Source organism: Ceratotherium simum, chromosome 14 (assembly GCF_057802395.1).
Source record: "Ceratotherium simum simum isolate JZ-2026a chromosome 14, ASM5780239v1, whole genome shotgun sequence".
NCBI classification, from domain to species: Eukaryota; Metazoa; Chordata; class Mammalia; order Perissodactyla; family Rhinocerotidae; genus Ceratotherium; species Ceratotherium simum.
In genome coordinates, this window is record NC_141913.1 from 4,111,541 (window position 1) to 4,125,648 (window position 14,108).

The following is a 14,108-nucleotide window of genomic DNA, read 5'->3' on the forward strand; positions in this document are numbered from 1 at the left end:
TAGCAACATTTAAAATAAAATTTATTTTTGGCCTTTGCCCAACAGTGAATTTCACAGTCTATAAACCACTAGCGCATGTGCAGTCAAGGAGGAATATTTATTATCTAATATGAACCCTGGGAAAATTCTAGGAGGAATTCAGGGATCCTATAGCAATGATGTAGGGTAGTAATTTTATATTTAATCTGGGATGCATATAATGTGTTCACTTTGGCCTAAAACTATTCATTGTTCCTTAACAGTTTCATTCACTGGCTCCCATGTACTATCGTGGATCCGCTGCAGCCGTCATAGTGTACGATATCACCAAACAGGTAAGGATGTCCCCTTTAGAACTTGGATGCCATTTATGGTGATTCTTTCAGAAAGACCAAAGTAGAGACTTCCCTGCTTGAGTCTTGCCAGTGCCTGGAATGAGATTTCTCACTCTGGTGGTCAGGGATAATGAACACCACAGTTAGTTTATCTCACCTGTATGTAGCGGCATTTCAAATTTATCTGCTAAATTAAAGCAGTGATCATTCATTTTTAAAATTGACTGTCTGTTTGTAGAGGCAAGGTCATGCCTGCTAGTGCTATTCTCCAGAATGTCAGCTTTTTAGGAAAAGGAAAATTATTTTTAAGTTCTGCATGTTTTATAATTATGGAATACTTATTTTCTATTAGTGTTTCAATCACATTACTTAAAATGCCAAGAATAATGTTTGTGCATATAGAGTGTGTTTGTGTGCATATAATATAAATATATTTTTTGTTATCACATTGAGGGTCTAGGATATCCATCAACAAATAACTGAGGTGGTTTGCTGACGTTTTTTCCCACTCCTGGAATGCTGACTCAATGCTCAGGACCATTAATTTAATGATCCATTGCTGTGACCATCCATGGGTTCCTGACCACTTCTGCCTAAATGTGGTGTCTACCTTGGCTCATTTCCTGGACTATGGTTGTGAGTGAAGGGCAGATAGGAAAACAGGACTCTAAAGTGTGTGTGCATGTGTATGTGTGTATATATATTTGTTTCTTTTTCTTTCCTGAAGTAAGCATGAACATTATTTTAGTCCTATGGCTTAGTCCTTATTCATGTTGAGTCAAGGCTATAATTTGAAATTAATGTTATTTATAGAAGAAAATTACTAATATGATTATCTTAACTTCATCAAGTTTCAATTTTTAGAAAAGGAACCTTTTACAGGCTATTTAAGTATAACTTAGCTAATATTAAATTTTGTGCCAAGACAGGAGTAGGTAGTATGTTAATCTACATGAGTCTCCTGAAAATATTTTTCTTCATTAAATTATGTTGGGTTTATATCTCTACTTGGTTGGACTATTACGTTGATGGGTCTTTCCCAAGATTGATTTACACTTTTGGTTTAGGATTCGTTTTATACCTTGAAGAAATGGGTAAAAGAACTGAAAGAACATGGTCCAGAAAACATTGTAATGGCTATTGCTGGAAACAAGTGTGATCTCTCAGATATTAGGTAAGATGCATTTAAAAAATTCTTTTCTGTGGTTAATATCCTCCACCCCTGACTGTCTATGTGTAAAAAGCTGTCAGGCCTGTGTTAAGTTTGTTCTCAGTATAATAATTTAATCGATGGTCATTTACTTGTGGTGGTCAAGGTGGTATTTATTTAACCAGAGTAGAATTAAGGGAAGATAATAGAGAAATGCAAATTTGATGGCCACCCAGTAATGAATATTAAAATCAAATCTCCTGTACAGGGCAGTTATATCTCTGACTCTAGATGTGGACCAAATGGTTTTATGATTTTTATTATTACTTTTTCTGTTATTTTTGTCATTATTACCATCACCATTTTAGTAACACTTTCATATGGTAAGGAGAATTAGAATTCTTAACATTTTCCATAGCATCCCTGCTTGTTTTAGTTCTAGACTTTAACTTAAGGATGTAGTCAAGTCTATATAATCTCACTATTTCATTCTAAGATCTGAATATGACGCATCCTATGTGAACACTTTGGTTTCTTCCAGAGACTCCGAATTGTTGAACTTCCTTTACCTGGGGAGAAGATTGTAGGGACCCAGTCCACATAGACTAGAAATTTGATGATAGCTTTATCTAGTCTGATAAGATAGCTATTTTTACTAAATAAAAATGTTATGAAAAATGAAATAGTGAATTTGCATTGTCTCCCTTCCCCTGGTTAATTTAATTCTCAGCGATAGCAGTAGTTGATTTTCACAAAGACAATGACATCACGCTTCAGGTTTTGCTAATCCAAATACGATTAAACCAGAGTTTAATGAACAGTGAAAATGGATCTTGCAAAAGCTCTTAACATGGCCTTTGACAATTGCTGTTTCTTTGGGATTTTTGAAAGGTTTATATCACATTGCATCAGGTTGGTTTATAATAACAGCCATAAACACCACTTAATCGTTTGTTTTTCTGGGGGCGGGACAAATCTTTAATCTCCCCAGACTTAGTTCAGATCTCTTTCTCTTTACTGTAATCCTAAAACAGCTTGCTCATCTAGAATTCCCAGCAGAGTTGCTTTAATTTTTGTTATTGGAAGAGGGTGGGGTGGGGGTGGATAGAAACCGCCTTTGTTGAGAGAAGGCGCTATCATTTGACACCATTGAATTGCAGTAAAGGTGCGACTTTGAGTGGAGCTAAGCCTCCATGAAACAGAATAGAGAACCCAGAAATAAATCCACACAAATAGGCTCCACTGAATTGTGACAGAGATGCAAAAGTAGTTCAATGGAGGAGGGATAGCCCTTTCAAGAAGTGGTGCTGGAGCCATCAGACATCCATAGGGAAAAAAGAACATCCACCTAAACTCACACCTTCTGTAAAAATTACTCTAAAATGAACCGTAGACTTTAGTGTAAAATGTAAAACTATAAAACTTTTGGAAAAACTCTTAAGAGAAAACCTTGAGGATCTGGAGCTGGACAAAGAGTTCTTAGACTTGACAGCAGAAACACAATGCATGTGAGGAAAATTGATAAATTGGACCTCTTCAAACCTGAAACATTTGCTCTGTGAAAGCCTGTGTGAAGTGGATGAAAGTCAAGCTACAGACTGGGAGAAAATATTTGCAAAGCACGTATCTGACAAAGGACTGGCATGTGGATGTGTGGGTATGTATATAAAGGCTATATAAACAACTCTCAAAACTTAACAGTTAAAAAAAATCTGATTTGGAAATGGGCAAAAGACATTTCACCCAAGAGAATATTGATAAGGTGAGCAAAGGCATGAAAAGATGTTCACTGTCATTATCCGACCTATCAGAATGGCTAAAATAAAAAAGAGTGATAACACCTAATGCTGGCAAGGGTGCAGAAAAACTGGATCACTCGTACATCGCTGGTGTAAATGTAAAATGGTGCAGTCTCTCTGGAAAAGACTTTGCAGTTTCTTTTAAAACTAAATCTGCAATTACCATATGCCCAGTAATCACACTCTTGGGCATTTATTCCAGAGAAATGAGAACTTATGTTCACATAAAATCTGCACATGAATATTCAGAGAAGTTCTATTTGTAATAGCCCAGAACTGGAATCAGCCCAGATGTCCTTCAGCAGGTGAACGACTAAACAAACTGGTGCCTCCGTACATGGAACATTACTCAGCAATAAAGAGACACAGACCACTGATGCATGCGGCCTGGACGAGCCTCTGGGGAATGATGCTGGGTGAATGAAGCCAGTCCCAGGAGTTTCACAGTGTATGACTCCATTTACATAACATGTTTGAAATGAAACCGTTTTAGAAGTAGAGGACAGACTAGTGGTGGCCAGGGCTTATGGTCAGCGGTGATGTGGGCAGGGGAGGGGGGGGGGAGTGGGCATGGACATAAAAGGGCAACACGAGGATCCCAGCGATGTCAGAACTGTTCAGTGTCTTCTCCGTGGGGGTGGATGCTCAAACCTACACAGCTGATACAAGTGTGTGGAACTTCGTGCACACACACACACACACACACACACACACACACGAATACCAGTAAAACCGGGGATATCTGAGTAAGATAGAGTGTCTCCCGTGTCAGTGTCCTGTCTGGGATATTATACTATAGTTTGCAAAATGTTGCCATTTGGGGAAACTGGGCAAAGTATATAAGGAATCCCTCGGTGTTATTTCTTCTAACTGCATGTGAATCTACAATTACCTCAACAAAAATTTCAATTAACAAAAAGTTGAATTAGATAAAAATAATAAGTAAATATTAGAACAGTGGTATATGTGTGGGTATATATATATCCGCACATATATATGCATGTTGTATGTGTTGTATATGATTAACTAAAGTTTCGTAAACACACTGGGCCAAATGATGAATTTAACCATTCCCCGCACACCTGATGTACAAAAGAAAAACAGGATAACCATATTAAAAGCTCCCATTTATGAAAGCGGGGTGTTGGTCCTTGCCCAGAGTATAAACTGTCTCCCGCTAGACAGGAATAGTCTGGTACATGATGGGGCCTGCAAACCTAATGGGCGTCTGCTGTTGACACCCTTCCATGGCGGTGGAATCAGGTTCTTGGTCAGTCAATCTGGCTGCTCTAGATTCTGCCTGCTGTATGGTTTTTCTGGGGAGTTGGCCAGATCTCTCACACCAGACCTCATTTAGAGCTTGACCTTCTTTTATTCTAGTCCTGAAACACTTTGCTTTTCTGTAATTGCCAGAAGACTATATTTTATTTTTCATTGGGGGTTGGAGAGGAACGATAAATACATTTGGCACGTGTGCTTGTCTGTCTGTGTGTGTGTGTGCATGTGTGTAGGTGGAACCAGTCTCATCTAACAGACTTTGGTTGTGTAAGCTTGTAAATTCTTAAGAGGAGCTATGCCTGGCGTATTTTGATAGTGCCCTGGAATTTAAATGGGATCAGCTCCCTGAACCTGACTCAGCCCACTGGAGGCATTTGTGTGCAGAAGTGCTTCGCAGAGAAGATCCCCAATCATTGGGCCAGTGTGTTTCATACCCCTGCATGTTCCAGGAGGCGGTATGGAGGTCTGACCACACCACCCAGAGTGACAGGCATTCAGAGGCATCTGGTCAGGTAAAGTCAGGACTTCTAGTTTGGATTCTTTTTAGGCTCCTGATCTTTGTGAGAGATTTTCCTGAATATCTTGAAGAATTCTAAACAAAATCTCTTTGTGCTCAAATTATCGTGAAATTGGAGTAATGTGTAGTCTCTGAATCTGAGGCGCGGAAACCAACTAGAATGGGTGGTACTGTGATAAGACGGTCCTGGACTCGCACACAGTAGGTGCTCGGTGGGTGTCACTTCCTTTCTTTCCTGCCTCTCGTCTCCCTCCCCAGTAGAGACGTGTGTGGTTCCTGGTGAGGCCTGGGAGATCGGGCTCTCCCCTTCTCCCTACCATCTGCTGATGCTGGGGTAGGGATTGCAAAGTCGGGGACATTTTAGGGACATACAGGGTTGAAAGAAAATGAGAGAACCTCAATTGCAAAGGTGGTGCCTGCCCTGAGGTAACAGCTGACTTGGAGAGCATGGACAGCTCAGAGCAAAGAGAGTGCCCCATGCAGTTTGCCTACCCCAGGAGACAGGAGAAGCTGACATGAGTGCTGAGAGGGGCAGGTCACCCAGGTTCTGAACAAGTAACGTGAGGCATGGGGCTAGTTCCAGCTGGCTCAAAGGAGGGCAGATTTGGTCAGGGGCATAGATAGAAGAGAAACCTCCAAAAGTCTAGGGAGCCCACAAGAGACCACATGGCTGGGTCCTGGGCCCTGCCAAAGAATTAGGGCAAATGAGTCTTGAAAAGAAAAAAAGAAATAGGTCACCTTGCTTCATTGGTTTTGAAAGTTCCATGAACATAAGAATCATGTAGTTTAATCAGTGGTTAAAAATTCAGATTCCAGGATCCAGCCCCTGAGATTTTGATTCAATAGGCAGGGTCAGGCTGGGGATATATACATTTTTAAAGTGATTTTTTTTACAAGTGGTCCAAGGGCCATACTTGGAAAAGCATTGCCTTAGGTGATGGAAGTTGATGGCAGGGAAGAATGAGGAAGTTCTGGAACCTAGCTGGGCATCTGTCCAGGTCTCTGACGGCTCTCTGTCTCGCCCTTCAGACCTCCTGGAGAAGGGAAAGAGCGGCTCATTATCTTTCAGGAACCAGAAGTAGCACCATTGACCCATCATCTTGGCATCTCTTCAGAAGCAGCTCATTCTCTCCCTCTCTTTTGCATCTCACATCGATAGTCATCAGCAGAAAAGATGTGATTGGATTGGTTTGTCTCCATCTAATTAATATCAGGCTCCCCCTTGGGCCAGCATCTTGCACTCAGCCACATTCTGGATGGCTGGACTCCCTCATATCCAGCTTGTATTTGGTTGCCTTTGGCTTGGGCAAGGGATTAGGGTCACCTGGCTGTGGCACTTTCATGAGAGGGGCTGCAGGTTTTTCAGGAACCGTCTGCTTTAATTGGCAATGGGGGCAGGATCCTCTAGGTGTCAAGGTTAGAGGAGGAAGAGGACATCCTGTCCCACCCCTGACCCTTTAGCCAGAATTACCCCCTTAACATTTCCCTGGCAGCCTTCAAGCAAGCCTTGACCTGTAGCCATCATATAAAGTAACTTCTTGGAGAAATGACTCCCCACCCCCACCCCCACCCCCACCCCTCGTAGCAGGTTTCAGTTCTACATTTCTTTTGCTTGATCTTTTCCTGATTTTGAACTCTTGACTCTGTACACAAATCCCCTTTGACCTCTCCAAATTAGGAACTCTGCCTGCCTTTCTTGATCATTTGGACATTGGCCTTTCTCTAGTGGATTCTAACTTGACCTGTTCTTCAAGCTCAGGGGTCTCCTGTTGGCTTTTCTTGGAGTTCCACCCCTCACTGGCATCTTTAGGGCTGTGAAGGAATCAGAAAGGATGAGGGAGGGATCATGTAGAAGTGCTGATAGGAGAAAGCCCCTCAGGCCTAATTTATCTTATCTTGAAAATAACAGCAGTGGGAAGTTACCCAGCAAAAGTGCTGGTGGAAACTAGCCGTCTGAGAGTGGGGCAGCCTTCTGCTCAGAGGTGGTGGGTAATGACCTGAGGGCGGCTCTTCTACCACTGTCCCTCTCTGCCCAAGGTTCCTCCCATCCCCCATAAATACAGTCCCAGAGGGACTATGTATGTCCTCTTGCTTCTTGAGGAATGGAATCATAGTCTCTAAGATCTTTTTTTTGTGCGTGTGAGGGAGATCAGCCCTGAGCTAACATCCATGCCAATCCTCCTCCTTTTTTTTCCCTTTTTCTTCCCAAAGCCCCAGTAGATAGTTGTATGTCGTAGTTGCACATCCTTCTAGTTACTGTATGTGGGATGCGGCCTCAGCATGGCCGGAGAAGCGGTGCATCGGTGCACGCCCGGGATCCGAACCCGGGCTGCCAGCAGCGGAGCGCGTGCACTTAACCGCTAAGCCACGGGCCAGCCCCAGTCTCCAAGATCTTGCATCAACACTTCTGGTATCTCTAAGAGCAACACTGAGAGAGATTGGTGGGGCTGCTGCTGGTGAGTCAAAAATTTTTTTCCTGGAGTAGAGGTTGTCTTCCAAGAAAAGAGCATCTGGGAGTGCTCTTTGGAAGTGAAACTAGGGTGGGGCAGGAGGAAGGAAATTCTTCCTGTCAGTTTTCAGTCATTCGATTAGCAAATAAATTTTGGTCGTTCTTTTGTTGCAGGAAAGCGTTATGGGAAATATAAGAAAAGAGAAGAAAGTATTTTCCTCAGAGCTATTTACTTCTATTTGGGGAGCCAAGGGTAGTACAATGGGAGGAAATATCTAGTGAGTGATCCAAGACTATAGTTAATAAAGTTCCCAATGTTATGGTGCAGAAAGGACAGAGGAATTCAGCAAAGAGAAAGGCTCATGGATGAAATGTGTCACAAGCTGGGCTATTTAGGATGAGTTGGGTAGGAGGAAATTCCAGGAAAGGAAGGTAATGGACAAAGGTGTGGAGGTGGGAGGGAGTTTGACGTGTGTTATGGGGGAGGGGACATCAAGAATATCTACCTGATGATTTGCCCTGGGGTTTGGGGGAAGATAGATGGATAGCAAGGGCAGAGTTTATGAATGGCTTACAAGTAGGCAGAGTGGTTCAGGCTTGATGTGCGGGGCCAGGATGGCAAGCACCAAGGCCTGCTATCTTACTCCCCATCTCTCACACCATTGGCAACGTTGCCCATCAGTAATGGCACTGAGCCTGTTGTGGCCTCAGGCTCCTTCTTAACACAATGCTTCAGGTAGTCACCACCAGTTAAAGAGGTGAAACCTATTTGCCAAGCTCAAGGTAGGCTGTGGGAGCCATGCTAGATTCTTGAGCAAGTAAGGATTCATGCAATTTCCTGTGTAGTCTAGAGCTAGAAACTGGACTCTGCAGCCCAAGTGCCTCTTCTGTAGCTTCCCGGAATACACACCAACCAAGTCAGAAATCACCAGGCATCAGTTTCAAATTTGGGGATAAAGTTGAGGTCTTTCGCAGATTAAAAGTGTATTTGGAAATAAATATTTTTCACTAAGAGTACATAAATTGCTCTCGTTTCTTACATGTGACTCCAAAACTCATTCCAGTCTTGATAGTGGGCCAAAAATGGGTATAAGAGTTTCTTTAAAATTATATAAACCACATAACAGAACTTGAGATGCTGGATAATAAAAATCCAATTTATTCCAAATACTAAAAGCACAAAAACCAATGAACATCAAAAGCCATCAAAAGGTCTGGAAATATCATGGCAAGTATTAAAATGCACACAGCCTTTTCTTTACATGAGATGAGGAATCAGAGTAGAGTCTGTGCTTTTCAAACGTGTGTTCTGTGCTCTGAGATGCCCTTCCCGTGTGTTCTGCCATCTTCTGACGCTGTGCAGGTGGCTAGCCTGCATTCACACGCCATTATCGCAGTAGGAGCGAAGGAAGTGAGGACTGAGTCCCCCAGACAGCCAAGCAAGGGCATCTGGAATCTCTTTTTCAATTATAAAATATTCTTAATGAAGAATCTGTAAAACATTTATGTATATTTTAAAGAATAATGTGAATTCTAAAGAATAAAATAAACTGTATGTAACTATCAGTGAGTCTCCCTCCCCAATAGGATCCCCTTCTCTCCACCCAGAAGTAACCACCACTCTGACTTTTGTGATAATCATTTCTTTGTTTTCTTTATACTTTACTACCCATGTTTGCATTTCTAAACAATAGATTCAAGTTTGCCTGTTTTTGAACTTTACATAAATGGAATAACCCTGTACATTATATATTATATGATGACTTGTCCCTTGCACTTAACACGCCTGGGAGATTCATCCCGATGAATGTTTGCTGTAGTTTGTACATCTTCTTGCTGTGTACTGTTCTATTTTATGAGTGTAACAGTTTATCTATCCATCCTACTGTTGATGGATATTTGAGTTATTTCTGGTTTGGTGTTCTGAACATTGCTTCTTGAACATTCGTGTACATCTCCTAGTGCCATGTGTAGGTGTTTCTCTAGATTGAGGTGTATAAGAGTTTAATTGCTGAGTCACAGGGTGTGCACATGCTCAGTTTTCCTAGGTAAAGCGCAAGTTTCCCAAAGTGTATACCAGTGGAGCATGAGACTTCCTGTTGCTCTGCGTGCCCACCAGGTCTTAGTACTGTCAGACGTTAGGGTGTGGAGTGGTATCTGGTAGTACTTCAGTTTGCATTTCCTCAGTTACCAATGAAGTTGGCATCTTTTTATGTATTTATTCGCCATTCAAGTTTCCTCTTATGTGAAGAGCCTGTTCAAGTCTTTGCCGCTTTTTCTAAGGGGTTGTTTACCTTAATCTTATTTATTCATAGGATTTTTAATAATATCTATTTGATGCCATTCCTTCGTCATATGTATGTGTTGAAATCTTCTTCAAATTTATGCCTTATCTTTTCTCTCTCTTTATATTGTCTTTTCAGCATCAGAAGTCCTTAATTCCTATGTAATGGAATTTATCAGTTTTTTCTTTTACCTTTTTTTTTGGTGGGGAGAGGGAGGAAGGGTGAGTCTTATTTAATAAATCTTTCCATACTCCAAGACCATGAAGATATTTCCCTATATTGATTATCTTGTAAAAACTTTACAGTTTTGTTTTCGTATCTGTCTTTAAATCACTTGGAATTGATTTTTATATATGCTGCCTAATTTTTCCTATACAGATATCCAGTCATCTCAGCATTGTTGGTTGTAAAGTCCGTTCTTTCTCCACTGACGTGCAACCCCCCTCCGTCATATATCATGTGTCCCTTGTGCACATGTCTGTGTCTAAGGCTCTCTGTTCTCCTCCGTTGCCCTACTTACTCATCCTTATACCAATACCGCACTGACTTAATTATTAAAGCTTTATCATTAGCCTTGATAAATGGTCTGGACTCATGATATGGTCTGGAATCTCTTTAACCTATGTTTGTTGGCCCCAGAGAAGACTTCATGAGAGTGTATTGTACGGATGTGGATGTGTATGTCGTGGTCTGGTGGAGATTAGGAGAGTGTTGGGACCCATTATCTGCATGAGCTGAAGATGTGTGTGTTCGGGGATGGTTATTTTTATGGCTGATTTAAAAAGTATTTAAATAAACTTATTTTAGAATAGATTTATATATACAGAAAAGTGCAAAGGTAGTACAGAGTTCCCATTTACCCCACACCCAGTTTCCCCTGTTGTTAACACCTTACACGACTGTGGTACATTTGTCACAACTAAGGGACCAATATCAATACTTTATTATTAACCAAAATCCATACTTCACCCAGATTTCATTAGTTTTTCCCTGATATCCTTCTTTTGTTCTATGATCCCATCCAGAATATCATATGACATTTAGTTGTCATGTTTCTTTAGGCTTCTCTGGGCTGTGACAGTTTCTTAGACTTCCTTTGTTTTTGATGACTTTGACAATTTTAAGGAGTGCTAGTCAGGTATTTTGGAGAATGTCCCTCAATTGGGGTTTGTCTGGTGCGTTTCTCATAGTTAGACCAGGGTTATGTGTTTTTGGGAGGAAGACCCCAGAAGTAAAGTACCATTTTAATCACTTTATTGTTAATTAAACATATCAAGGGTTTGTTATCATGACTTACCACTGATGATGTTGACCATGGTCTCCTGGCCGAGGTAGTGACTGTCAGGTTTCTACTCTGTAAAGTTACTCTCTCCCCCCTCCTTACTGTGCTCTGTGGGAGGAAGTCACTGTGCACAGCCCACAGTCAAGGGGTGCAGATTATGCTCCACTTCCTTGCGGGGTGGGGAGTAGCTACATAGATTGTTTGGAATTTTTCTGCAGGTGAAATTTATCTCTCCTCCCTTAATTTATTTTTTCAATCCCTTATTTATATCAGTATGGAATCATGGATATTTATTTTATACTTTGGGTTATAATGCAATTCTGTGTTATTTAATTTGTTGCTCAAGTTGTTTCAGCTTTGGCCACTGGGAGCTCTTTCTGTTGCCTCCTGTGTCCCCTTAACATATGCCTATCATTTTGGTTTTTGAGTACTTCCTTACTTTTTGGCACAACAAAATGTTCCAAGCTCATCTTGTGTATTTTAGGCTATAGCCCTAGAATCAGCCATTTCTTCAAGCAGCCCTAGTTCCTTTTATTGGAGAATGGTATTCAGAAACCAAGATCTGGGCTGGGTGTGCTTGTTGCTGCTGGGGTGTCATTGGGTCTAGGCCCTCTCAGTGAACAGAGCTAGGAAATACACATATGTATACTAACTTGAGTATACACACATATCTATAATTATTCTATATCTAGCCATCTGTATCTATATTAAGATAAACATAAATTCATATTGATGTGTCTGACTCTAATCTAGAACCACATGGCTCATTCTTATGTTCTTTAGGGGGTGGGGAGGGATGTTTTAAAAAGTCATCAACTGATGTATGATTAAGCGGAGTGGAAATCTTTTGTTCCTGGAGATTTTGTTAGAAGATACAATAATCTTTTCCCTTTCACTTTATATATTGCCCAGAAGTTTCAGAGTTCAAAATGTAACTTACATTAAGAATTATAGCAATCTCAGTGATTATTTTCAAATGGCATAATATTTACTTATATTTATATTCTGTTCACTTAGGCAGTGGACTGAAAACAAATTCATCATCATCATCATTATCATCACTGCCAACCCAAATTGGATGCCTATTATGTGCCACACACGATTAGAAGTAGTTTAGGTTAATCCTCATGATCCTGTGAAAGAGTTACTATCATTCTCCCATTTTATCGATAAGCAGCTTGTCCCGGGTCCTGTAGCTAAGAGGGTATAGGGCCTCGCTTTAACCCGGGTAGTCGTGCCAGGGCTGATGTTCTTGAGCATCTTGCTATGTTGCATCTTATAAGAAGTGCAACCAGGGCCAGGGAGAATAATTTCCAGTGGCAGCTGATATGATTCTGTTCCTGGGATTTGGAGCCAATGACTCTTCCCAATGGTTGTCTGGCGTCTTGGGACCAGCCTATTCTGTCTGGAGAAGGGTATTAAGAGGCAAAGGAACAGCCAGGTTTCCCTAGAGATCCTGTGTTTTCTGCTCAGTCCTCATTCGATTCAAATTGTGGCATTTTCCTTAAGAAACAATCTCTTTAAGTCTGTGGGAGAACCTGACACTGCTTGTTGGAACCTGACACCAGGACCTTGACCTCAGGTGAACAGCAGTCATGGACACACATTAATAAGCAAGCGAGGCCCCAGAGAAACAGAAATTCTTCCCAGGGTGCACATGTTGAGTGCTTTAACTGTAAGTGCTTAGACCATTGTAAAGTGTTATTGTCCAATCAGATATTTACTGCGAAAGTGGAACTTAGTCTTTGTTTTTTTTAAAAAAAGTTTATTTTAGTTGTAGTTCCTCACAGGTAAACCAATCCAAATGTCTAGAAGAACTAACATTTTAAACAGAAATTTTGCTGCTTTAATTATTGCTAAAATGGTTGCCTCATCTGTGTGTTACACAAATATCTGGATATTTAGAGAAAATATGAGCTAATGGGAGCACAACAAGCCTGATTATTCATTTCCGGGGCTGCTTGAGGGAGTGGGGGAGACTCAGACTGCTTCATGGCACACACGCCTTTGCAGACAGCTTGCCGCCTTCCTCCGCTGGCTCTTGATGGAATGTTGTGAGTGATTTCCGTTGCTCTTGGCTAGAATACCTTCAACACGTGGGATGGTTTTGACAAAAAAATAGTTCCACCAGACATTTCACAGCTGGCTCCTGCTCACTGTTGCCTGTCTACTTCCTCATGGCCAGCTTAATTGGCCTACATTACCTTGACCTTAGAAGGGGGCTGTTGCTAGAGGAGAGAGTAAAAATATAGGGCAAACATTTTTAAATGAAGTCTTAACTGTTGTATTCCAGGAGTTTGGCAAAATATAAAATGCTTGGTTATTGCTGTTTTGGTATTTTAGAAATATAGTATACATGTTAGAACACCCTGAACCACCAGAAGATTTCTTTCGGGAAGAGCTCGTGAGGCTGCTACTCTTGTTCTGTCATTGTGAAATGGTGCTGTAGGCATAGTCATGTTAATACAAATTTCCAAACTCTCGACCTCATAACGTCCGGTTATGAATTGGATAGACTGCAAAAATATCAAACTCACTATTTTACAGTCCACCCCTAAAAAAGTTATTCTCGAGCTTTAGAATGCATGAGAAGCTGTTGGGAAGTTGCTTGCCCAATAGACATTCTGGTTCAGTAAGTCTGGGGCACAGGGATCTTCATTTCTAACAAGCCCCAGTCGTCACTGGGTAGCTGGTCTGTGGAACACACCTGGGAATGATGCCCTAAAGATGCCCAGGGTCCTCTGAAGATGTCCAGAGGAGGCTTGGTTGTGATTGTCGTGTGACAGAGGAGTGTCGGAATCTTGGGTATTTGTCCTCATTTCGTCTCTTTGTTTTTTAGCTTCAAGTTGTTTTGGTTTTGTTTTTGTTTTTTAACTTATGTGTTTAATTTTCTGGGAAAATGAAGCTTTTTCTGCACTTGTTCTAAGATACCTGAAAACGTCTTAGAAGATGTGATTTTTCTGCAGTTAACCTTCCATGAACTCTTTGGAATACGTGTTATCCTGCCGACAATATGTGAGCATTACTCTCTCCC

The 14,108-nt window shown here is 41.2% G+C and overlaps 1 protein-coding gene across 2 annotated transcripts in view; it reads left to right on the forward strand.

The window, feature by feature from the left end:
* RAB31 (RAB31, member RAS oncogene family) overlaps positions 1-14,108 on the forward strand; it is a 133,804-nt gene that overhangs the window by 95,242 nt on the left and 24,454 nt on the right. For both annotated transcript variants that reach the window (XM_087438917.1, XM_014780328.2), the window contains exons 4-5: positions 243-314; positions 1,382-1,488. In XM_087438917.1, the coding sequence (XP_087295043.1) occupies positions 243-314; positions 1,382-1,488 (179 nt within the window). The remainder of the gene's footprint in view (positions 1-242; positions 315-1,381; positions 1,489-14,108) is intronic.